This window comes from Petaurus breviceps, unplaced genomic scaffold (assembly GCF_028583685.1).
Source record: "Petaurus breviceps papuanus isolate PSGF00001 unplaced genomic scaffold, PetGlider_PUasm1.0 180, whole genome shotgun sequence".
Lineage (NCBI taxonomy): Eukaryota > Metazoa > Chordata > Mammalia > Diprotodontia > Petauridae > Petaurus > Petaurus breviceps.
The window spans coordinates 1,730,840-1,756,093 of NW_027185782.1; the positions used below are offsets into that span (position 1 = coordinate 1,730,840).

Consider the following 25,254-nt stretch of genomic DNA (forward strand, 5'->3'; position numbering starts at 1 on the left):
GGGGTGGCTAGGTGGTGCAGTGAGTAAAGCACCCACCCCAGAGTCGGGAGGACCCGAGTTCAATTCTGACCTTGGACACTCAACACGCACACAAAAACACTAGCCGTGTAACCTTGGGCAAGTTACTTAACCCCAATTGCCCTCCAAAACGGCAAAAATAAATAAATAAAAATCTGTATATTTATTATCTCATGGATCATTAACACACCCTGTTAACATTAACCATACATTTTACATATGAGGAATTGAGGCATTCAGAGGAGAGGTGATTGGCCTCGGCTCCATAATTAGTAAGTGGGAAAGCTAGGACCTTAATGGAGATCCCAGCACTCCAAATGTAGCATTCCACACTCTCCCATCCTACCTTTCACTGGGATTAAGTGGATCCCTTTTAGGGCTAATATTTTCTACAATGGTGCTCAGCAGCTGTGGCCCAGGCCCTTGCATGCAATCTTACTGAAGCATATACAACGTTGGTGGAGAGTGGCCACTTACCCATCTGGGATCTTGAGGCTGATCTATCATCACTTGCCCAGTGAGGATGGATGTCTCAGCCCTGACCCTTCTCAGACCCTTATTGTTCCACAGCCTCCCACCATGCATGAAGGCGGGTTCCACTCTGGGAGGACTGTGGAGTGATGGTCAGTTATGACTAAACCCCCAGGTATATGGGGCCACGACTCATACCAAGAGCTCTTTCTCTATTGCTGGACCAGGGAGGGTGGGGCTTTAACTTCATTTCCCATTAGGAGCTAGATTTGGAGACTTCTTCCCCTCCCCAAACCTATTTCTGCATGTGTTAAAGGAAGGATATCTTCTGGGTGTCATCGGCCGCCATACTGGAATGAGGCAAAGTGCCAACCAAGTGTGAAGCCGGTCAGTGTCTGGAGGATCCTGACCTATCTGTCCAACCCCATCTCCTTGCCATCTCTACCCTTTCTTCCCTGGTGTTTGAAGAGAGCCCAGACTTCTGCCCTTCATCATCACAGCCTCCTCTCCTGTGGGAGCCTGACTTTCCCCATTCTTTGACCAGAAAACTACCACATCCTCCTCCCTCTGAATCCCTGTGATTCAGAATCATTGCCTTCTGAGGCAAAAATTCATGTCTGCTGCCACTGTCAGATCTCTCATCACCACCTAGCTCAGCCTTCTGTCTACCCAGTGCCCAGCCTCCTCTGGTCAGTCATTCACAAACCCTCCTCCATCCTCTACCTCTTCCTTATACTCTTATACTTTCTCAGGGCATCATGGTACAGTGGTAAGAGATTAGATTTTTGAGCCAGAGGACCTGGGTTCCAATTCTGACTTTGCTAATTACTGCCCTGTGACCCTGGACAAATTACTTAAACCTCTCAGGGCATCAGTTTCCTTACCTGTAAAATGGGAGGCAGGGTAAGGTTGGATTAGATAATTTCAAAGGTCTTTTCCAGCTCTCATATGTTTCTTCCTGTATTCACTGTCCTCATCAATAATAGGTGTTCCTCCTTCCATCATATGCCTCCCCCAGCCCTTTGCCACACTGGACTGAGAGAAGGAGGAAGAGAAGACACACTCAGTGATTCTCATTTGTCACTCTAGTCTTTCTCCCTGCCACCATTGTGTGACAACCTCTCATGCTTTAAGGCTCATCCCGTAGAGCACCCACGCCAGGACCTTGTTGCAGTCCCCCCTTCCGTCAGGAGCTCAGTACCTGGTCCACAGTCTTCCTTTCCAACCTCACCCCTGCCCTTATACTTGGAGAGTTCAATAGACCTATTAACAGCCACCTGCACTCTCTCTCACCATCACCCATACCTGGGCTACATCCACCATCCCACCCTCCGAAGTCCTCTTCGATCTCTGCCTTACTCTTTTTAAACCAGGGGTCCATAACCTTTTTTTTTTTTTTTGGCATGTACATCCTGGACGTATGGAAGTCTGGTGTAATCTGTGGACCTCTTCTCAGAATAATGAATTTAAATACATACAAATATGTAAAATTACAAAAGAAACCAAATATATTGAAAATATAGGAATTAAAATATATTAAAAACGAAGCCCATAGACCACAAGTTAAGGACTCCCAAGCTAAACCTATTCTTTGACCTCATTTTGACCTTCAGTCCCATCATCCTTCCTTGTTCTGCCAATCTGACACCCATGATCAGGTTTCACTTTCTCCCTTTCAGTCTGACCAATTCACTCGTGCACTATTCCCTCCAGCCCCCACTTAAACCCTCTTCCTTCTTCCTGTCTTGTCTTATGGCCCCTTACACTTTCTCAAACTCCAGCCCTGGAGTATCCCCACTATTGCCTTCTCCACTCCTAATCCCTCTCTGGCGAATGCCCTTGCAGGAAGTGGCAACTTTTGCTGTTGCCAACTCCAAACTCTAGAAATTTATCTAATTTCAACTGTTGCACAACCCTTCTTTTATTCTTCCTTGATTTTTCTCTTAAGCTTCCTGTAGCAATTCTTCCAGACCAATTCTTTCCACAACCCCTCAAAACTATCACTCCCCCCATTTCTCTCTGAGGACCCACGTCACTTCCACTTTGCTGAGAAAACGAAGGTCATCCACTGGGAACTCTCTCTTTTCCCTTATTCCCCCACCTCCAAACCCCTCCAATCATCCCCTGTTCTCTCCTCCTTTGCTCCAGCCTGTGAGACTTGTGGGCTGGCTTCTAGACAGAGCAAACAAATACTTGTGACCCCTGACCCTGGCCAGCCCTCCCAGTCCCCTGTGGGACCTTCCAACGTCTTCCTTTTGCTCATTTCCAATATCTCCTTATGTCTTGGCTCAGCATGTGCACGTACCTCATTCTTCTACATTCTTTCAGAAACACCAAGCCTTCACTTGACTCCCCTCCCCCCCATCCTCTCCAGAGCTTCCTAGCGCTTTTCCTTTCACAGTCAGACACCTAGAAGAAGTCACTTGTGAGCTTGCCATCCTTCCCATCACTCATTTCTCAACTCTTCCCAGTCTGGCTTCCTGCCCCACCAATGGACCGAAACTGCTCCCTCCCAGTTTACCAAGGCTCCCTTGATGGCCAAATGCAAGGCACTTTGCTTCAGTCCTCATGCTCCTTGACCACCCTTAGCTTTGAGTGCTTTGAAGCATTCCCCCATCCTGTATATTCCCTCCCCTTCTGACTTCTGAGATACTCTACGCTCTTCATTCTCTTACCTCTCCAACTTTTCCTCCTCCATCTCCCTTGCCATATCACCATCCATTTCTACTTCCTAACGATAAAAGTCCCCCAAAGGTCTGTTCTGGACCATTTTTTCTTCTCTCCCTGCACTATTTCTCAGCAGTTTCCCTGCTCCTATAGGTTCAATGATTGCCTCTAGGCAGATAACTACCAAATTTATTTATCCAACCCTCATATCTTTCTTGAACTCCAATGATGTATCACCAATGTGCTTTCTAGACATCTCAATCTGCAGCGGCTGAAATTCAATATGGCCCAAATGGAATCCATTATCTTCCCTTCTCCTCCAGACTTGCCCACTTCTGTCAAAGGCAGCACCATCTCTCCCTAGTGGCCTAGACTTACAAGCCCAAACATAACCTCCCTCTTCCTCACTTATTCAGCCGCTTGCCAGATCTTGCCAATTCTCTCTCCACATTTCTCACATCTGACTCCTCTCTGTTTCTATGGCTACTTCCATCATCTCTACTCACTGATCTCCCAGAGAGGGCTCTCCCTTCTCCAGTCCATCCTTTATACAAAATGATTCCTTCCCCTACTTAAGAAGCTTCAATGCCTTTTTATTTCCTCTAGGGCAAAATACAGCTTCCTCAGCTTGGCATTGAAGGGCCTCCGGAGTGTGGTTTGACCCTTCCTCTCCAGTCTTGTTTCTTACCACTCTCCTTCATGAATTCTTCATTCCAGACAAACTGTTCTTTCTACAACCCCTTGCAGGGGCGGGGAACCCGTGGTCTTGAGGCCACTTGGGGAATTCCGTCAAAAGGCCACACTTAAGGATCTAGAAGGCCTCATGTGACCTCAAGGCCGGTTTCCCTGCCCCTGACCTAACTAATTCCTTTATTCTGCCTCCATATCTTTGCAAGGACTGTGACCCACACCTAGAATGCACTCCTTCTTCATCTCCACATATTAGAACCAAAGGAGACCGAGACTTTTTTATAAAAAATCAAATGAAATAGTGTAAAGTGCTTTAGAGTAGTTATAAAATCCCCTCTAAGGCTCAGTGAAGGGGCTGAAATCTGCTGGTCTTCCCCCACCTCGGCCCCCAACTGTGATTGCTTTCTCCCTAGGATCGTAGATTTATAGCAGGAAAGCACCATAGAGGTCTTTAAGTCTGGGGCCCTCATTTTAGACAGCAAGAAACTGGCAGCTAGGTGATGAAGTAGATGGAGCTGTAGGCCTGGGATCAGGAAGACCCAAGTTCAAATCCAACCTCAGATACTTACTATGAGTGGTGGCTAGGTGGTGCAGTGAATAGACAACCGGCCCTGGAATAAGGAGGATCTGAGTTCAAATCCGGCCTCAGACACTTAACCCTTACTAGCCTTATGACCTGGGGCAAGTCACTTAACCCCAATTGCCCTGACCTCCCCCCTCCAAAAAAAAAGGATGCTTACTATGTGGCCCTTGGGCACATTATTTGACCTGTCTCAGTTTCCTCATCTGTAAGATGGAGATAATAACAGCACCTACCTCTCAGTGTTGTTTGAGGAGCAAATGAAATATTTCCAAAGTGCATTAAGAACTTGGGGTCTAGAGCTGCTCGAAGCAGCAAGGATCAGAGCTGAGATGACCTGGGTTTACTTCTCTGTACACGTTCACACGTTAAGATTATAAGCAACTCGAGGGCAGGAAGCGTTCTGCCTTTGTCTTGGCAACTCTAGTGTCTGGAGCACATAGTAGGTGCTTTAATAAATGCTTGATGAAATGGATGGAAGCCCACTTGCTGCTGTGGCCTAGGGCCCAGGTGGGCTTCCTTTGTTACCAAGCCCCCTTCTTGTTCTACTGTTCTCTAGTTGATACAATTCAGGTTGGAAGGAAAGAAAAGGAATGTCTTATGGGCTTTTACCCAGACAACTTTTGTCCCCTAACCCAGCTCAACCTTGCTGCCCCAAGCTCATCCCTCCAGGATGCCAGGGCAGGGTTTAAGGAGGGCCCTGGAGAGTATGGTCAGTTTTCTTATCAACTGTCCTTATTGTAGACCTGTGGTTTAATAGAAATGGTACTGGACATGACCTCAGAGAACCAGCCAGGTGACTCCCCTTCCCTGAACCCCAGTTTTCACATCTGTAAAATGGTTCAAAACTCTAGTTCTAAATTCTATGATTTCCCCTCTCCCCCTCCTTCCCATTCCCCATCCCATTGTTCTATCCAGAAACTCCTTATCAACAAACAGAGATGTTTCTGGTCCCTGGGGAGCCAGCAATAGCCCAGAATAAACCAGTGGCTTCCTTCCTGTTCCAGTATGCTGCCTATGTTTCCACCTCAGAGGATTACTCTGCAATGAGAGGCACAGTTAGTGCACTGGGCTTCGGGAGCCAAAGATGCACCAGAGACTCAGGGGGCATGGACCAGGGCCACCCTCCTCCACCAACACCCACACAGGCCAGCCAAGTTTCAGGGAAGGTCAGGCCTGGGAGTATCTGAGCAGCAATGTAGCTGGCACCCAGCCTGGGCTCGCCTGTGCCCAATTCTGACTCTCATGAACCTGACCCTAGACTGGACCTCACACAGTATCACTCATCTCACCAATGACCTTGGGCACTGGGGGACCAAGGGAGAGAGGAGGGAGGTCCATTGGCATCCATTGCCACAGCTGGATACTCAACTCCCAGCCTGTACCCCACTTAGGGTAGGGGTCACCTCCTCCTCCTAGTATCCACCAAAGGACAAAGGATGTGAATTTCAAGCTCGGATCCCCACTGGTGACCAGACACTCTCTTTGCATTGAATTCCACCCCTCTGTCCTTCTTAATGACAAATGCCCCAGCAGCCGATTTTCCCTGTTTGCCCACTAGTCAAACTCTTTGGTGGAGGAGGTGCTAAGCTAGGGGAGGGTTCCAACCAAGTTCAAGGGTTAGGTTGATCACAAAGTGGAATTGAACAGGAAACCCATTTCTCTCCCTGCTTCAAACTGGATAGGCCCACAAAGCATAGAATATAAGAGCTAGGAGGGGCATTAAAATGCAGAACCTAGGATGTCACAGAATCTCAGGGCTGGAAGGCAACCTTGCTTAGCCATCTGGTCAAACCAATGCCCGAACAGGGATCTCTTCTGAAACATCCCTGCCAAGTGATGGCCCAGCGTCTGACCAAAGATGTCCAGGGACGGGAAGGACAGTAGATTAGAAGCTCCCTTGGGCCTCAGTTTCCTCATCTGTAAAATGAGGTGGTTGAACTAGAGGACCTCTGAAATTTCTTCCAGTCCTAGATCAATTATCCATAAGATTATGGTCTAAACCTGATGTCTGGAGTCCTTGGTATGTTGTGCATAGACAGATCCTGCTATTCTCCATCCTGGTCTCTGTTCTTGGCCATTTCCCCGCTTTACTTGGAATCTAAATCTAACCATACTTCGTTTCTCAGGCTTCACTCCTTCCTGCACCCCCAGATGCTGACTCTGGCCTTAACCAGGGAATCTGGACACTATGACCTGTCCTTTTCAGACTTTGTCACTGCCTTGGCCTGGGCTTCTGAACCCACCCCCTAATATATTCCTTTAGTCACCATTATCACCTTATTCCAGACACGTCTCTGAATGGTCACTCTAGCCACTCCTGCACTTTGGGCTACACTCCTACCTAGGCCAGCGGGGCCTCTGGACTTTTCCTTAGGACTGTGAACACATGACCAATGTCCCTTCATTTGGCTTGATCCCTGCAACTGAGTCCAGCTTTGACCACAGGACTCAAGGTCAATTATATGTGCCTTCTCCAACACCGTGGAACTAACCATAATCTCTATATTGACCACTAGCCTGAGACTGTCCCAATTAAGGAACCTGATTGGTTCTGGCACCTGGTGGTCTCAGGTTACCATGCCAAGAACTCTTCTCATGAAAACTCTTCAAGAAAAACAGGACCTGAACCCATCCTTGGGCACCCACTTTCAGCTGAGTCAGGAGCCCTTTCAAATAGAGGCATACCTCATTTTATTGTGCTTCACAGATATTGGTTGTTTTTGTTTTGTTTTGTTTTACCTTTTTATTTTATTTATTTGTTTTTGGAGGGCGGAAGGCAAGGCAAGGCAATTGGGGTTAAGTGACTTACCCAAGGTCACACAGCTAGTTAAGTGTCTGAAGCTGGATTTGAACTCAAGTCCTCATGACTCCAGGGTCCATGATCTATTCACTTTGACACCTAGCTGCCCAAGTCTTTTTTTTTTTAATTAAGGTTTGTGGCAATCCTGTGGCACCATTTTTCCAACGTGTTCACATCATTGTTTCTATGTCACATTTTGTTAATTCTCACAATATTTCCAATTTTTGCCTTATTATATTATCTGTTAGGGTGATCTGTCCTCAAGGATCTTTAATATTACTATTGTAATTGTTTTGGGAGGCCATGAACCACACCCATGTAAGACAGAGAACATAATTGAGAAATGTGTGTGTTCTGAATGCTCCACCAGCCAGCTGTTCTCTCTTCCTATTCCCTGAGACACAATATTGAAATTAGGCTAATTAATAACCCTGCAATGGTCTTTAAGTGTTCGAGTAAAAGGAAGAGTGAATTGATAAGGCAAATTTCACTGTTGTCTTATTTTAAGAAATTGCTACAGCCACCTCAAGCTTAAGCGGTAACTACCACCCTGATCAGTCAGCAACCATCAACGTCGAAGCTCCACTTTCACCAGCAAAAAGATTGTCACTTGCTAAAGGCTCAGATGATAGTTAGTATTTTTTATCAATAAAGTATTTCTAATTAAGGTATGTACATTGTCTTTTTAGACATAATACTATTGCACGCTTAATAGACTACAGTATAGTACAAACATTGTACTAGGAAACCAAAAAATTTGTGTGACTCTTTATTACAATATTCACTTTATTACAGTGGTCTAGAACCAAATCTGCAACATCTCCAAGGTATGCCTGTACTCGTAAGTACTCTGCCTTCTCTGAACCGCAGCATTCCCAGCAATGAGAACAAGGGAAGCTTTCATCAGGTATAAAGAGCTTCTCTCTTTCTTTCCTTCTTTCTCCCTCCTTCCCTTTCTCCCTTCTTTCTCTTTCCTTCCCTCCTTCCTTCTCTCTTCCCTCCCTCCCTTCCTCCCTCCCTCCTTCCATTTCTTCCTTCTCTTTCCTTCCTTCCTTTTCCTTCCTTCCTTTTCCTTCCTTCCTTCCTTCCTTCCTTCCTTCCTTCCTTCCTTCCTTCCTCCCTTCCCTCCCTTCTTCAACACCTACATCCTGTGTGTGCACCTGGCTTTGGATTTATGTGGCTATGTTGTATGTCTCTCACAGAGAGAATCAGACTGAATCACAGGCCCCAGGGAGCTCCCATTCTTAGAACACAGACCATCAGCACACAACTTCCACATGTCCCCATTGGAGACTGGAAGCTCCAGCCTCCTTGCGCCCATCACGCCACTCTCCCCTACCCTTTCAGTAACCAACAACTTGGATTCCTTGGCAAGGAAACTCACTTGGATTAAAAAACCATCAACTTGACACAGATCTGGTGAGGGAGACAAGGCTAAAACAGAGTTCTGGAGGTTTTAGTGGAAAGCAGACTCAATATGCTGGTTGATAGGCCAACCAAAAAACTGACTGTGATTGTGGACAGCATTGAGAGTCCAGGACTGGGGAAGATGCCCCATACCCCAGTCAGAGCACATCTGGAGGCTTGGCTTCAGTTTGAGGTGACATATCTTAAGGGGAAAACCCAACAACACAACTTCATTAAGTGAAAAAGTATCCAGGGGGGCAGCTAGGTGGCTCAGTGAATAGAACACCAGCCCTGGAGTCAGGAGGATCTGAGTTCAAATTCCGCCTCAGACACTTAACACTTACTAGCTGTGTGACCTTGGGCAAGTCACTTAACCCCAACTGCCCTCCAAAAAAAAAGAATATTCAGGAAGGTGACCAGGATGGTGAAGGGAAGAATAGAGGGCAGGGGGAAGGGTGGCATAGTGAATAGGATAGTGGCTTTTGTTAGGATGAAGATCAGGGCTAGAATCTAGCCTCTGACACTGACTAGCTGTGTGACAATAAATAGGTTACTTAGCCCCGAACCTTAGTTTCCTTATCTGTAAAATGGGGATGATAAATCCTGTAGTATCTACCTTACATGGTAGTTGTGAGTCTCAAGTGAAATAATGTATGTAAATTGTTTTGTACATTGTAAAGCACTATGTAATCACCAGTTATTATTGATTATCATTGTTAATTATTGTTATTATAATGGGAAGGCAGGATTGCAGAGTCTGGATCATCACAGAACTGCTTCAAGGATCCATGATTTTATTCAGTCAGAGCCCCTGTTCAGCAATATTCATGAGACATTTTCAGTCCTGTCTGCCTCTCTGTGACCCCATTTGGGGTTTTCTTGGCAAAGATACTGGAGTGATTTGCCATTTCCTTCTCTAGCTCATTTTACAGATGAGGAAACTGAGGCTCACTGAAATGAGATGACATTCATGAGAGTTCCTCGGCTCGTTAAATGTCAGAAATTGGCCCTGGAGCTTAAGATTCCTGATTCCAAGTCCAGTACTATTTAAAAAAAATTATTTTTGGCTTATTCAAAACTACCCCATTTTGTAGTTGGGAAACCCAAGGCCCAGAGAGGGAGGTGACTTGACAAAGTTCATGCCACTGGACTAATACACAGGTGTCCATTCCTGGGGCCAAAGAAGGGACACTTTCTGTTCTGCCCCCAGAGGGGCAGGCAGCCTGCTCCCCCATTTAATGAATATTTCACGCCGTAATCCAAAGACCTTCAATAATTAATGAGTTGGTGCAGCAGGGTGGGGGAGACCTGAAGAGAGGGCACTGCTAGGCCAGTCTCTGACCACCACCAATCAAATTCACTCTGCTGCCCCACTCTCCCAAATACTCTGGTCCCAAGCACTGAAGGCCACTTCTGGGCCCTCTTGCCAGGAGGGCTCAGCCCCAGGCTTTTTTCTTTCCAATCAGGTGACTCGTGGCAAGGACAGTTCCTATCAAGGCCAACTGAGGTAAAGGCCAGCAGATCAGTACTGGGCATGTCCCTCACTCCAAGGGGCCCAAGGCAGTCCTAACAGTCAGGGTGACTCCACCTTCCTAGCCCCACTTTGCTAGCCTAGGATTGGGTCATCTCTCCTACCTCCCTGCTGCCTGTCCTAAGGCCTGGAGTCAAACTGTCCTGAACTACTGTCTTCTCTGGATCTGTGCAGGCCACATTTCCATGCCCTCATCTCTGCCCACTGAAACATTTCCCATCCTTCAAGGCCTGGTACCACCTCTTCCATGAAGACTTCCTCGGTCTTCACAGAGGAAAGTGATTTCTTCCTCCCTCTTTGAATTCTCGATGAGCAAAATTCATTTGCCCCCATGTATCTCATTTGCTTGTACTCCCCAAACATCTCCTTATTCACTCATAGGCCACTTGAAGTCAGGGATTATTTCGTGGCATTCTTGTGTACCCTTGGTGCTAAACATGGCAGGCACTCTATCTACGTCTGCAGAACCCGATAGCATTGGTTCAGAGTCAGATGCCCCTTTCCAGCACCAGAGCAGAACTTAGGCAATCACAGAGCAGCAGAGCTTGAAGGACTAGAGCGAATCAAGAAATCCAGAGTTCAAATCCCACCTCAGACACTCCCTAGCTGGGGTGTTGGGCAGGTGGCTTGACTGCTCTGAGACTCAGTTTTTCCATCTGCAAAACGGGGATAATAACAGAATTATTCAATTCCTCAGAAAGTTAAGAGCTGATGGCAAATTGCATTGATGGAGAGAATTTCTTCACTGGGGACTCCTTTTTTAATCCCCAGAGGTTAAGAATCAGAGATCTAGTAAAAAAAAAAAAAAGTACCTAACTCACAGGATTGATCTAAGGCTCAAATGAGATAATGTATGTAAGCACTATGGAAATAAAACTTTTATTATTAAGGATCCTGTTTAGACAGTCCAACCCTCTCATTTTACAGATTGGGAGACTGAGGCTAGGAGAGGATGTGGTCTGTCCAAAGTCATATAGCAAACAGAGGTAGGACTAAGGTTCCCTCCTTCTTAAATTTATCACCCTTTCTACTCTACCACACTGAGGGGAGGGTGTATCTCACTAGAAGGGGTTTGATCACTGGGGTGGGGGTGGGGTCTCCAACTTCTAAGCTCATCAGAGGTAGAGAGAAGGCTGAAGGGGATCTCTGCCTCTTCTTCCTCCCACTCCTGGGGCAAGGGGACCAGCTCTGACCAATGTGAAGAATTCTAGGGCTGTGTTGGAGCCGATGGTTAAATTTGTAGTGTGAGCATTTATTTACTCCTCAGAAATCAACAAATGCTACAAATAGGAATTTGATTTATTGTTTTGTCGATTGTCTAGACTTAAGAAAGTGATGGAGAAAATGTTAATAATGCAGGTTAAACTGTGTGTCATGAACACATTTTCCCTTTTAGAGGGCTGCTTATTAAACATTTTACTAGCACACCCCTGGGGAACTGCCTACAGACCCCTGCCAGACACTGCTTTGCTCTTGTATCAGTTCACACATGTCCTGTTTCCCCACCAGCACCCCACTGTGGAATAGAGGAAGGAGCTAGACTTGGTATTGGAACACCTGGGTTCAAATCCTGACTTTGCTACTTATGGACTTACCAGCTCCATGGCTCCAGGCCCCCCACCCCCTCCAAGGTCCCTCCTTTGAGCCTATTGATTGGCTCCTTTTAGGCCCAAGAAACTTTCATGATAACGAATGCTAGTTTAAGGACTCTCAGTGAGGAGCAGGACCTAACTGCTGTTAGAGTCAGCTTGGTGGCCCAGTGGCATCAGGAAGACTGAGTCTAAATCTGGCCTCAGACACTGTGTCTGAGCTCGGTGACCCTGGCCAAGTCACTTAACCCTGTTTGCCTCAGTTTCCTCATCTGTCCTGGAGAAGGAAATGGCAAACCACTCCAGCCAAGGAAATACCCAAAGGCATCACAGAGTCAGACACAGCTGAAAATGGACTGAACAACCCAAATTTCTAAGGCACTTAGCACAGTGCCTGAGACATAGCAGGTGCTTAAGAAACACCTGGTCTTTTTCAATTCAGACACTTATTAAGCATTCAGGAGAGGAAAAGGGTCCCGAATGGAGCAGGGGCATCAGTTTGTCCCCTTCCCTTCTACCACAGAAGGACCCCAGCATGCAGATCTCTTCTAGAACACAGGAGAATCTCTTCATCTGAAGTGCATTTGTTTCCAGGGAGAATCCCCGAAGTCATTTCTATACATTCTCCCTTATTAACAAACTATTTCTACCTAATGGGGAAAGTAAATGAAAATCTACGGGGCCAGTGGACTAAGAACCCATCAGGCGGAAGACTGGAGATGTACTGGGGCCAAGTATGTATCTCACAAAGTCCTAGGGGCCAGGGAAGGCATTCCTGGGAGTGGCAGGTCAAGGAGTCAGGAAGTCCCAATTCTAAGCCTGACTCTGGTATTGGCTTAATGGGTGACTTGGGAGAAGTTACTCCCCCTTTCTGTGCCTCAGTTTACCCATCTGTAAAATGGTGTAGAACGGAGACCACCAGAGCTGGAAGGGCCTTTACAGACCATCTAATGGCCAGGAATCCTTAACTTGTGGATCTCTGAACTTCTTTTAAAAGAAATATTTTTATAACAATTTCAATAGGCATAGTTTTCTTTGTAATCCAATGTAATTCTATTTTATGCATTTAAAAACATGATTCTGAGGAGGGGTCCATAGTCTTCACCAGACTGATGGTCAAGGGGAATCTTAGGCTACAAGAAGAAGGTTAAGAACCCCCGGGGCTAATGTAAACCCCTCATTTTACAGATAGGGAAACAGAGACCCGAAGATGAGAACTTTTCTGGGATCATGCACAGTAAGCTGGAGCAGAGAGCCAGGAGCAGGTGAGGTGGCCTGACTCCCAGCCCAGCGTCCGTTCTGCTCCATCACTTCCTCTCCCACCTCACAGCCCCCACATGCCTAAGGCTCTTCCACACTCACCCGAAGCAGGTCCACACTCATCTGAGGAAGTTCTAGGCCCCTGGTCCTGAGGGGACAGCAAGTGTGTGGGGGCTCCAGGGGACAGAGAGGCTCTAGTTGGGGGGCAATCAGGAAACAGCCCCAATGTTTGGATGACTCCCGGCGTTCTGTCCAGGCAACAGGTATTTGTTCTTTGTTGTTGCCATAGGCACGGCGGGCAGGGGCCCGGTTACACCTTTGCCGGCCCCTCCTCCAACATCTCCCAGCTGCTCCCCAACGTGTCAGGGCATTTCTTGTTTGTTCATTGGCTACCCAGGAGCTGAGAGTCAGCAGGGTCTCCCTTTTCATTTTTTTTAAAGCCCCAGGGATGACAGCACCTTAGCCAGCAGGGTAGGGGGCAGTTTGCCTCCAGGGCCCTGGCTCCCCAGATCCTGTTTCAGCTGGCCCCCCTGGGTCTAAGGAATGTGCTTCTCAAGGCCCAGTGGTCAGCAGGGTGGAATGAGGAGAGCCTGGGATGGGAGCCAGGACACCTGGGTTCTGACTCCAGGCCTGCCACTCACTCTGTGTGGGCCAGTCTCCTCTCTGGGATTTAGTTTCCTCATCTGTCAAATGGGGATATGACTTCTCCAGGATACTGGGCGTCTCCTTAGAGACAGTGTAAAGGGAAGGAGAGGGATACAGAGCATGGGCTTTGGGCTTTGGCCAGGAACAATATTTGAAAAGATGTCCTGGCCCTCTCAGCTTCCCTGACGAGAAAAAGGGGAGCTTTCCTTTTTTTGTGCCTCTTTTCCCTCCCCCTAAAAATCAGGGCTGTTTGGCTGGTGGTGCCAGCTACAGTCCTGAATGGTTAAGGGACAAACCTAGCTCTCCCTGCTCTATTATAAGCCTGGGGGCAACATGGCAACATTCCTTCTCATAATTTATACAGCACTATCTGTTAGGGCTAGAAGCTCAGAACACTGGCCTAGTCCCAGTCTGCTCAGTGATTCCCCATGTGACCTCGGGCAGGTCATTTTATCTTTATGGACCTCAGATTTCCCATCTGTAAAATAAGGGACTAAATGTCATCTAGCTTTAAGGGCTGAGTTCTGACATTCTATGTTCTAAAGTACTTCCCAGCTCTGACACTGTGTTCTAAGGGCCCTCCCAGCTCTGACATCCTGTGTTCTAAGGGCCCTCTCAGGTTCTTTTATTTTGCATTCTGAGGCTCCTCTCAGTTCTGATATTCTCTGTTCTAAGGGTATTTTCAGATCTGACTTTCTATGACCCTATAGTTGAAAGGAATCAGATAAAGAAACTCAGGGCTTGTGAGGAGGGGGAAGGAAGGAAGGAGCATTTCAGAAGTCATTGTTCAATCTCCTAGGTTCCTTCAGAGAGGGGAATTCCCTGGAGCACAGGATTCATTGACTTGGCTATATTAGGGAGTGTTGGGAGTGTGAGTGTGTTATTCATTAAGCAGATGCTTCAATCACTGGCTGTTTCCTGAGCTCGCCCATCTGGGCCCTACTAAGCCACTGCTACACCCATCCTGGGGCCCCAAGGAGTGTCAGGTGAAGACACCTACTCAGGCTCTACTCCCAGCAAGCAACAACTTGAAAGTTTGTCAGATTCACACCTGGCCCGTGATGACAAGAAGGCGGAGCGAGTCAGGAAGTGAGTCAGAGCACAGGCAGCAGTGGGATGGCTACCCCCAGCTCAGCCACTAACTACCTCGCTGGGGTTAGGAAGGCAGAATGCTACTGGTGAAGGGAGGGGGCTGGGCTGATGGGGGACCAGGAGGAAACTGTCCTCCCAGGACAGGGGAGAGGACACTTGAGTCAAAGCTGTTGGCATCATATCATTTCATCCCAGCCACTCATAAGAAACTTCAAAGCACCCTAATGGCCCTAATTATTATGGCTAGGCCCTGGACCCATTTAATATCTGAGAAGTCAAGGCAGCAACTGAGACCTGCCCAAGGGCAGCTGGGGAGGAAGGCCTGGGAGAGGCCTGCTTCACCTTAGCAAGGCATCTTGACCTTGCTCAGGCCGGGTTATCAGCAGCTTCCTCTACCACAGAGCTTCCAGAAATCTCTGAATTCTGCCCCCCCCCCCAGTCTTTGCTCACTTTCCATCCTCTAGCTGGGTGGTAAAGTGGGTAGGGCCCTGGGTCCTGAAGTCAGGAAGTGCTGAGTTAAAATCCTCCCTTAGACACTACTAGCTGTGTGACGGTGGGCAAATCCCTTGCCTCAGTTTCCCCAACTGTGAAATGAATGACAGCATCTACTTCTTAGGGTTGTTGTAAGGATCGAAGGAGATAATGTTTGTAAAGCATTTAGCACAGAGTCAGGCACATAGTAGGTGATATATAAATGCTTATTTTCCCTTCTCTATGGTGGTCCTCCTCTCTCTGTCTCTTTAAATCCTGCCTGTCCATTCTCAGGTTCTACCCTGTCTCCATCCTCCAGGGAAGCCTGTACACAAGCTTTCCAACAGCAGCAGCAGGGCCTTCTAGACCCTGCTGCAGTCTCCACCACTCCGTGATCTTTGGCTTTTCCATCTGTTCCATTGCTACTAAGTTGGCACAGACCCTCATTAACCACCCCCATCTCCACATAGACTACTATTTGTTCAGTCATTTCTCAGTGGTGTCTGACTCTTTGTGACCTCATTTGGGGCTTTCTTTGCAAAGATCCTGGAGTGGTTTACATATGAGGAAACTGAGGAAAACAGGGTTAAGTGACTTGCCCAGGGCTACATAGTATATGAGGCTGGATCTGAACTCAGTTCTTCCTGACTCCAGGCCCAGCACTCAATCCACTGCATCACCTAACTGCCTTACACTACTATACTAGCCTGCTAGTAAGTGGGAGGGTCTTGTCTCTACCCTCTTCTCCCTGAAATCCATCCTTCAAGGCTCTACCAGACTAAATTTTCTTCCACACTTTTTTCCTGGTCCTTTTCTGCTCAAAGATCTTCAGGGTCTCAGATAACGAAGTGAAGCTGGTCTCCTTTGCCTGGCATTTGCCATCTTCCATAATCTGGCACCCCATCTTCCCACTTTTCCAATTTTCTTTCATATTATTCCCTTTCACACATAAACTCCCCACTTTACTCACTGTCTCCAGAAAACCCTTTGTCACCTCCAAACATGCCCTCCTTCCCCAGTTTCACCAGTGGAATGCCTGCCCGTCCTTTCAAGTTCGTTTATAAGTTCCAAAATGACAAAATAACTTCCTCCAGGAAACCTCCCCAATTGTCCATGTTGGAATAACCAAACCCCCAACCCCATCAAGCCCTCAGGTAGCACACTGGTTCAGGAATTCTGCTGTATTATGTAAAGAGGCAGTGATTATGCCCAGTGGACAGAAGACCAGACTCAGAAGCAGGAAGATTTGGGGTTGTTTACAGACTCCTTGTTGTACATACTAAGCAGGGGTGATCATAGGTAACACCTTAACCTCTTGGTGCCCCAGGCAATTTATTCTCTAAGACTAAGCTACATACTAGTTGCCCAGATGCATCAGATGGGGGGAAGTTTCCTTGACTGTAAAAAGGAAGGCACGGGACTTAATGGTTTGCAGGCCTTTTCCAGTTCTAACTCTGGTTTGGTGATTTTTTTTCCCCACCCCCAAGGGCACTTAGCACGGGGGCACCAGGTGGGTTGGCAGCAAATCAGAGGGAACCAGTAGTCAGTCTCCTTTGGACCAGTCCAAAAGTTGGCCCCAGGGTGTGTCTGGGGTGGAGTATGGAGGAGGGCAGAGCTAGTGAGATAACTGGGACACTGTAGGAGCTTGCCCAGGAGGTCAAGATGAGACCCTGGGGGGCGGCGTGTTTCGGCCCCAGATGTCGTCCCGCCCCGCACCCATCCCCCAGCTCCAATCCCCGACCTTCCTGATTTGGGGTAAAGGACCCAGGAGTCCAGGGACCGACGGAATCAGAGGAGTAAGCGCAAACTGCGCTGCAAATCGAGGAAGGGAGGATGTGTCAAAGCCCAGAACCCCCTCTCCCTTCCAGCCCAGGCGACCCCGAGACAGAGAGAGAAGTGGGAAGTCAGGCAGAGACAGAGATGAAGATAAGAGACAGGGAGACTTGCCCTGAAACACACGCAGGAGAGAGAGAGACATACACAAAGAGCGACAGAAAGAGAGAGAGAGAAGGCAAGGGAAGTGGGAGGGATGGAGAGCGAGACCCAGAGGGGAGACTGAGGGAGGCGGACGAAAGAGACGCGAGGAAAAGAGAGAAGGGAAGCTGAGGACTGGGGCGGTCTGCCGCCTAGGCTGCCCAGTCCGTGTCCCCCCAGTTCCCCATGTCCCCGTGGGTTGCCCAGCTGTCTCTCCTGTTCCCACCTGATCGTGGGCTCCGGGAGCCCAGGGGACCCCGCTGCCGCCACCTCCTCCCGCGCCGGGGGAGCAGGGGAGCTCACCTGCCAGCAGGTCCGCCTTCACGGAGCTTCCCCGACCCTCCGAGAGCCTCTGTCGCCGCCGAGGATCGCCTGGAGCGCGGGGGACACTCGCCGCCCAGAAGCGCCAGGTCCGGGCGCCCACGCGGGGAGCAGGGGATGGGGATGGGACGGTAGGGGAGCGCACCCAGCGGCGGGACACTTGGCCCGACCCTTGCGTCTATCATGTGCGGCGGCTGCCGGACGCCAGCAGCCCGGCCCGGGGCCCCATACACTGCCCGGATCCCGGAGGCCGAGGCCAAGGGGGCAAAGGGAAGGAAGGGGAGAGGAGGAGGAGGGCGGAAAATTCAAGCCAAAGTTTGCCAGTCCAGAAGGGGCGGGGCGAGAGCGCCGGGCCAGCCAACTGCCGGCCGAGCTTCCTACGAAGAGACCAATGGAAAGCGAGCTGGACGCGGGCCCGGGAAGGGTGGGAGGGGGTGTGTGTGAGTGTGTGATGGTGTGTGACAGTGTGTTTGTGTGTATGTCCGTGTGTGGCTGGGAGGGACTGATCCTAGCCCTGTGGCCCCCGCCCCCGGTCGGGATCCCGGATCCCGGATCCCCAAGGTCCAAGAGGCCGGAGGGGAAGCAGGAAACGGGTAGGGACTATGGATGAAGTTGTGGAGAGGCAGATTTCTGCTCAACAGAAGGAGAAACTTTCTAACAATCAGAGCTGTAAAAAACTGGAGGGGTCTTGCCTCCAGAGGTGCTGAGCTCCCCGTCATTTGAAGTGGACGCTGGATCACCAATTTTGCGAAATGCTATAGAAGGAATTCCTGCTTAGCGACAGGTTGGACCAGATGTCCTCTGAGGTCATAGTAATGATAGGATTTAGAGCTGGAATCGCCCCTCGAGATCACCTTGTTTAGCCAACCTCATTTTCTAGATGAGGAAACCGAGGCCCAGGGAAAGGAAATCTCTTTGCAAGGGTCACCCGGCAATGGGTGCCAGAATCAGGATTTGGATTCAAATCCTACTCCAAATTCAAGGTTATTTCCACTCCTATCCTTCCAAGTCATCTAGGTCCAAAACTTCTGTATCATCCCAGACTTCTCACACTCCTTACTTCCTTATATTCGTTCAGCAGCCAACTTGTATTGTTTTTACCACTATGACATCTCTCAAGCCCTCAGGCAAGTCACTTAGCCTTGTTTGCCTCAATTTCCTCACCTGTCAAATGACCTGGAGAAGGAAGTGGAAAACTACTCCAGCATCTTGCCAAGAAAACCCCAAATGGGGTCATGAATGAAAGTGCCTGAAATGAATGAATGAACATCTCATATCTCTCATCCTCTTTTCCATCCCACCCCTCTAGCTCAGGCCTCATGAGCCTAGAGACTATTACAATAACCTCTTGATGGACTTCCTGTTTCAAGTTGTCTCTATTCTCCGCTCCAATCCATCGTCCACACAGCTGCCAGAGTAATTTTCCTAAAGTGTGGCTCTGACCATGTCTTTCCCCTACTCTAGAAATTCAGGTGGCTCCCTGTTACCTCTAGGATCATAGATTTATATGGAAGGGATCTCAGAGACCATCTAGCCCAACCCTCTCACTTCACAGATGAGAAACTGCCACAGCCTCTTCACTTAGGCATTTGAAGCCCTTTACAGCCGACTCCAAGATCCCTCTCCAGTCTTATGGAACAATACTTCCTTCTGAGGTCCCTATGATCATGACGGCCAGACTGGCCTTCTCACACCTGAGGCCCCACCTCTCATCTCTGTCTTTGCATAGGCTGTCTGCCCACCTCTAGAATGCACTCTCTCTTCATCTCTGCCTCTTGGAATCCTCCATCTTCATGACCCAGCTCAAGCTCTTTCTTCTATATGAAGCCTTTCCAATCTGCAGGTGCCCTCCCATCCCTATCACCTTGTCTGGATTGTATTTATACCTCTTTAGGCACACATTCACTCCCCTGGTAGAATGAAAGTTTCTTGGGGGTGGAGACAGTTTCATTTCTGAACTTGTATCCTATTTAGCACAGTGCCTGATACATAAGAGATGCTTAATAAAGGCATTGATTAATTGTACTAGATTTGGGAACCTGGGAAATACAGGGTCTGCTGCTGAAAATCCTGATCCTGAACCAACTTTTAAACCTAAAAAATAACTTAACTGGCATGGGTAGGCCTTGAAGGTAAAGGCATTGAAAGGCACAGTGAATAATTGCCTGCCCCCCCACACACACAAACACAATGTCAGAATTGGAAAAGATCAGTTTTAATCATCTCATTTTACAGGTAAAGAAACTGAGGCCCAGAATTAAGAAGTCGATCCAGAGGTCATAGTTACATAGACAAGAACTGGAAAAATTGGGATGTGAACTCAGGTTTTCCAGATTTAAGCCCTGTCAGTGGTTATTCCACTGCCTCTCAGTTCCTCCTGTGCAGCCCCCTCTCCTAACACCCCACATTCCAGGACATAGCTGCTTCCCATTTATAGAGTCATTGGAGGTGGGAGCTGGAAGGGTCTACCAGTACCCCTTTTGTAGATGAGGCAGCTGAAGCTCAGGGAAAAGAAATGACTCTTTTCTTACGGTCCCAAAGATAGGGGGTATAAAGCAAGCCATCCATATCACCACCACCCCCCTCAACACACACACACATACACACACACTCCTGGTGGCCCTGGGATATGCTAGAAATTTATTTGTTCTGTGAAGTTTGGATTCAGTCAAAGAGCCTTGCTTGAGGACCTAGAGGCCACATGTGGCCTCTAGGCGGCAAGCTCCCTACTCCTGTTAGATGTTTAGGAGGGGCCAGAAGTGGTTTCAGGATGACAAAGCTGACTAGCTCTCAGTACCGTCTGTCACATAATGCACAGCCTTGACCTTGTTTTCCCCAGAAGGAACCCTAGGCTAAAAGCCAGGAGACCTGGGTTTTAGTACTATCTCAGTCACTAGTGTGAATGCACAAGTCATTTCTCTTTTGAGGGTCACAGATCCCACCTCCCTCCAGTAAAATAAGAGATTTGAAATGGACAGAACTATAACTAAGGTGGGCCATCTGGGGGGCTCTCCCAGGCACTGGCATCTGTGGGGAGCACAGGTGATGTGGAAACCTTTGTCCCAGTGCCTTGCATCTTGTAGTCCTCTGCTGACTGCACCTGCTGTGGGGTTTGGAAAGAGGAGAGGGACAGACCCCTTCCATCTGTCATCAGATAGTCCATTTGGAACTGCCATTCCCCTACCTTCTATACCTGACTGTACTCAGTGTAGCACCTTCACACACACACACACACACACACACACACACACATACACATACACAACTATGTGAAAAGATTCCCAGTCATCCCTCTTAGAATAGGTGATGTCTACGTGTCTAAGGGCCCTTCCAGCTTGGCATTCAATTTTCCAGGTTTTAAAAAAATGTTCTAGAATTCCATCATTTTTCAGGCTAACAGGAAATAGGTAATCAGGGTCCATCATCTTATTACCAAGTTCATGGAGTTCTCTCCCCCCACCATCACCATCCTGGTTCCCCTATCCTCTCCCTCTGATGGGGCCAAGTATGAGGGTGACATTCTGTAGGGATCTTTGGGGTGAAAACAATCACATATTTATTCAAACTCCTTTCCTTTGATTCAGCAACAAGTTCCAGGATATTATTGTCAGGTTGGTGAGGAAGGGGGGATGGGTGGGAAAAGAGTGACTGATCCAGATGTGGGTTTCTTGTTACTTTGACCAGAGGAGGATGCAGCTGCTGTTTTTAAAAAAAAAAAACAGCTGGGATCCTGCCCACAGTACTCAATGAGGTGTTTGTTTCCTCCCAAGGAATGACCCAGATCCTGTGTTCGATGGGTCATTCCCCCTTCACCTTTCAAATCCTACCCATCATCCAAAGTCCACCTCAAGTGTGCTTCCTTTGTGAAGCCTCCCCTAGACAGTCAGCAAAGTGTGGTGAGAAGAGGCCTGAGTTTGGAATCAAAGGACCTGGGTTTGTGTCATTTAACCTCTCAGGGGCTGGTTTTCTGATCTGTAGGAAACACCTTCGCTGGTGATAAATCACCAACTTGTGTTGGAAGGCCAGGTCCCCAGAGGGATGACTATTCTAAGTACACACTCCTAAAACTCGATAGTTCTCTGATCCCTATGAATTCACCTACCATTATTCTCATTAGCCAGGGAACACAACTTAAGGCAAAGGCATTTTACTCAGACAGCATAAAAAGTAGTGAGCAAGCATCTGCCCCATAAACCTGGGGTTTACTCTCCCACGGATACACATGGCATCAGGTGGAAGAGTGGACACACCGAGAGAAAACCCAACACTCACTCTGTACAGCTACACCCTTTCCTTGGATGATGCCATGTGCTTTCTGATGCGAGAGGCCATTGCTTAGCATTGCTTAGGAGAAAGGGTAAGGAGAGAGGAGTCCCAAGAAGCTGACAGCACCCAGTATTACTACATAGTCCCCTATTCCAGTACTAACCACAGCTGACCCTGCTTAGCTTCTGAGTTCAGACAAGATCGGGCCCATTCAGGGTGGTGAGACTTACATCTCATTGTGTTACCGGCTCCATACACACTCCTTCCCAATCATCTCTCTGTTACATGTAAAATTAAAAGAATAGACCAAATCAGAAGCTCTTCTCCCTTTTGAATCATGGACCCCTTTGACAGTCTAGTGGAGCCTATGGAATCTGTCTCAGAATTATGCTTTTAAATACATAATAGTTATCTATATTCTAATTATAATTATTTTATCTTTTATTACATTATATATAATTATATATGTTATATATTATATAAATTAATACAGAATAATTAAATGCATAATAATTCCAATTACAAAGGAATCCTATTATACTGAAATACGAAAATAAAAAATATTTTTAAAAACAGTTCACAAAACCTAGGTTAAGAATTCTGGGACTCAATGGTTTTTAAGGTACCTAGCTGCCTGACATATTATAATTATAGGAAGGACAGTGCCAAGATGGCGTTGGACAAGGGTCTTGAGCTCATGCCACATGGCATACTAGCTGGTGCAGTGGGCAGAGTGCTAGGTCTGGAGTCAGGAAGACCTGAGTTCAAATCATGCTTTGGACACTTATTATCTATGTGACCTTGGGCCAGTCACTTAACTTCTATTTGCTTCAGTTTCCTCAACCGCAAAATGATAATAATAACAGCATCTACTTGCCAGGATTGTTGTGAAGATCTAAGGGGATAATATTTGTAAAGTCTTAGCATGGTGCCAGGTATAAAGTAGGATCTATATGAATTCTAGTTTTAGTATTGTCAACTCTGCCAATGTCTCTCCCATCCATCCTCTTCCCTCCGCTCACATACCTGCTGCCCTAGGTTGGAATCTTAGCGTTTCCCATCTGGATTATTCCAATAGTCTCCAAACTGACTTCCTTCTCTCTCCTTTCTAACCTGTCCTCCAAGCAAGCCTCCAAACTGACATTCCTAAAGCTGAGATCCGCTCAAAACATTACTCTGCTCAAGGAATTTCAGGGATTCCCTATTGTTCCTAAGATGCGAGACAGCCTCTTCCCTTTGGCATTTGAAGTCTTTCATAATTCAGCTCCAACCTATCTTGTTAGACTGATTATAACTTACTTGGCCCTCATGAACCTGAACCCTATTGTCGTTGCTCAGTCTTGTCCAACTCTTTGTGACCCCATTTGGGATTTTCATGGCAGAGATGCTGGAGTGGTTTGCCATTTCCTTCTCCAGCTCATTGTACAGATGAGGAAGCTGAGAGAAATAGAGTTAATTGACTTGACCAGGGTCACACAGCTAGTAAGTGTCTGAGGCTGGATTTGAACTAAGGTCTTGGGAAGATCAGGCCCAGCAGTATCCACTGTTCCACCTAGCTGACCCTATACTCCAGTGAAACTTGCTTGCTTGTTTCCAGTAGATCGCATTCCATCACTTTTGCATAGACTGTCCCCTATACCCCCTCCTATCCAAATCCTTAGCTTTCTTCCAGGCTATGCTCAGCTGTGACCAGCTACACAAGGCCTTTCCTGTTCTCTGAGCTCTTTGTTTCCCCCTGATTCCTTGAAATGACTTTGATTACATTTTTTGTTTATTTATGTCTGTATATATTGTTCTTCTCCCCATCCCCCAGTAAAAAAAAATAAGCCCTTTTAGGGCAGGAACTGTTTTGGATTTTTTTGGTCTTTATGTCCTTAGTTTCAGCCTTGTTGATTCGACATAAGCTACTTGAGGGTAGGGACTGCTTTCACTTTTATTTTTGTATCCACCAGGGCCAACAAAGTATTGGAGTTGGTTGATTGCTAGATATTTAATAAATGCTTATTGGATGGATAGAGCATGTATGAATGAATGATGTTTGTCCTGTAGAAGAGAAGATTTAGAAAGAGGAAGGTTACAGGGGGATGCAACAAAGCTTCACATATGAGATTCTGGACACAATCTCTGTCATCTTCAGATAATTCCCACCCCACGCCCTCCCCAGGCAGCTAAGGTGACCCAATGGATAGATTACTAGACTTGGGGTCAGGAAGACCTGAGTTCAAATCTGACGTCAAACCTCTACTGGCTTTGTTACCCTAAGCAAGTCACTTCACTTCTGTTTATCTCAGTTTCCCCATCTGTAAAATGGGAATGATAACAGCACCTACTTCCCAGGGTTGTTGTGAGGATCAAGTGCTATTATTTTATCGCTTTTCACATTTTCAAAAGGCTTCCCTATAGGAAGGGGTACTTTGCTTGACCCCCAAAGAACAGAAGCAGGGCCCATTAATGGGTATGTGGAGTGCGCGAGGGTGCAGAGAGGTGTAGCTTCAGGTTGGCATAATGATCAATAGCTTCCCAATAATTAGAGCTCTCCAAACATTGAACATGCTACTTTGGAAGGTAGTGAGTCCCTCCCCAAGCAGAAATGGTCATGATCTGGGATGCTTAGTCAGGTCCCCATTGGACTAAATGATGTCTTAGCTTCTCAAAACTCAGAGATATGGAACATCCGTAACCTTAGCTGCGCTTGGACTGTGGTGCAGCGGATAGAGGGCCAAGTCTGGAGACAGGAAGACCTGAGTTCAAATCTAGCTTCAGACACTTATTAGCTATGTGACCCTGGGCAAGTCACAGCACTGTTTGCCTCAGTTGCCGCATCTGTAAAATGAAGTGAAGAAGGCAAATGGCAAACCACTCTAGTATCTCTGCCAAGAGAACTCCAAATGAGGTCATGAAGAGTCAAAAACAACTGAAAAACAAGAAATCCTTCACTCTGCAGGCTTGGAGTATATGCACTGGTCATGTCCAAAGCCATCGGAATTGGCCAGTTATTGGAGTGATTGGATGCCCTCTTTTGTCCTCAGAGCCTGCCCTTCACCTTCCCCCTGCCTCACACTCAGAGGTCCACTCAGTCCTTGGACCTGGAGGTGGGGGCACCCTGTGACTTTTGTTTTTTCCTCCTCTTCCTTTCCCACCTTAGCCAGGCCCGAGATTTGTTTCCTTTCGTCCTCTCTTTGGGGTGGGGTCAGGTAGAATGGGTGACCTGGGCCTGGGTCGGAGGGAGTTGGGTCTGTTGCTCTCTGGATGGAGGGAAACAGCAGGGCAGAGTATTTGGGCTTTCTCACTAATTGTGTTTGGTGGATGGGTGCAGGGGAATCAAGAGAGTCCTCTGGACAGGCAGGAAATAGAGGAGGGATAGTGAGGGTAATAATCAGTCCGAAGTGGTGGTGAAATAGATCGAGGGCTAGTCAGGAATATCTGAATTCAAATCCAGCCCCAGACACTTATGAACTGTGTGACCTTA

General features: G+C 47.5%; 1 protein-coding gene across 1 annotated transcript in view; it reads right to left on the bottom strand.

Moving 5' to 3' along the window:
- TNFAIP8L1 (TNF alpha induced protein 8 like 1) overlaps positions 1 to 17,867 on the bottom strand; it is a 28,748-nt gene extending 10,881 nt beyond the window's left edge. The window contains 2 exon segments of the mRNA XM_069086793.1: positions 17,502 to 17,646; positions 17,648 to 17,867. Coding sequence (XP_068942894.1) covers positions 17,502 to 17,646; positions 17,648 to 17,704 — 202 coding nt within the window. The 5' untranslated portion in view covers positions 17,705 to 17,867.
- Positions 17,868 to 25,254: the final 7,387 nt, after the last annotated feature.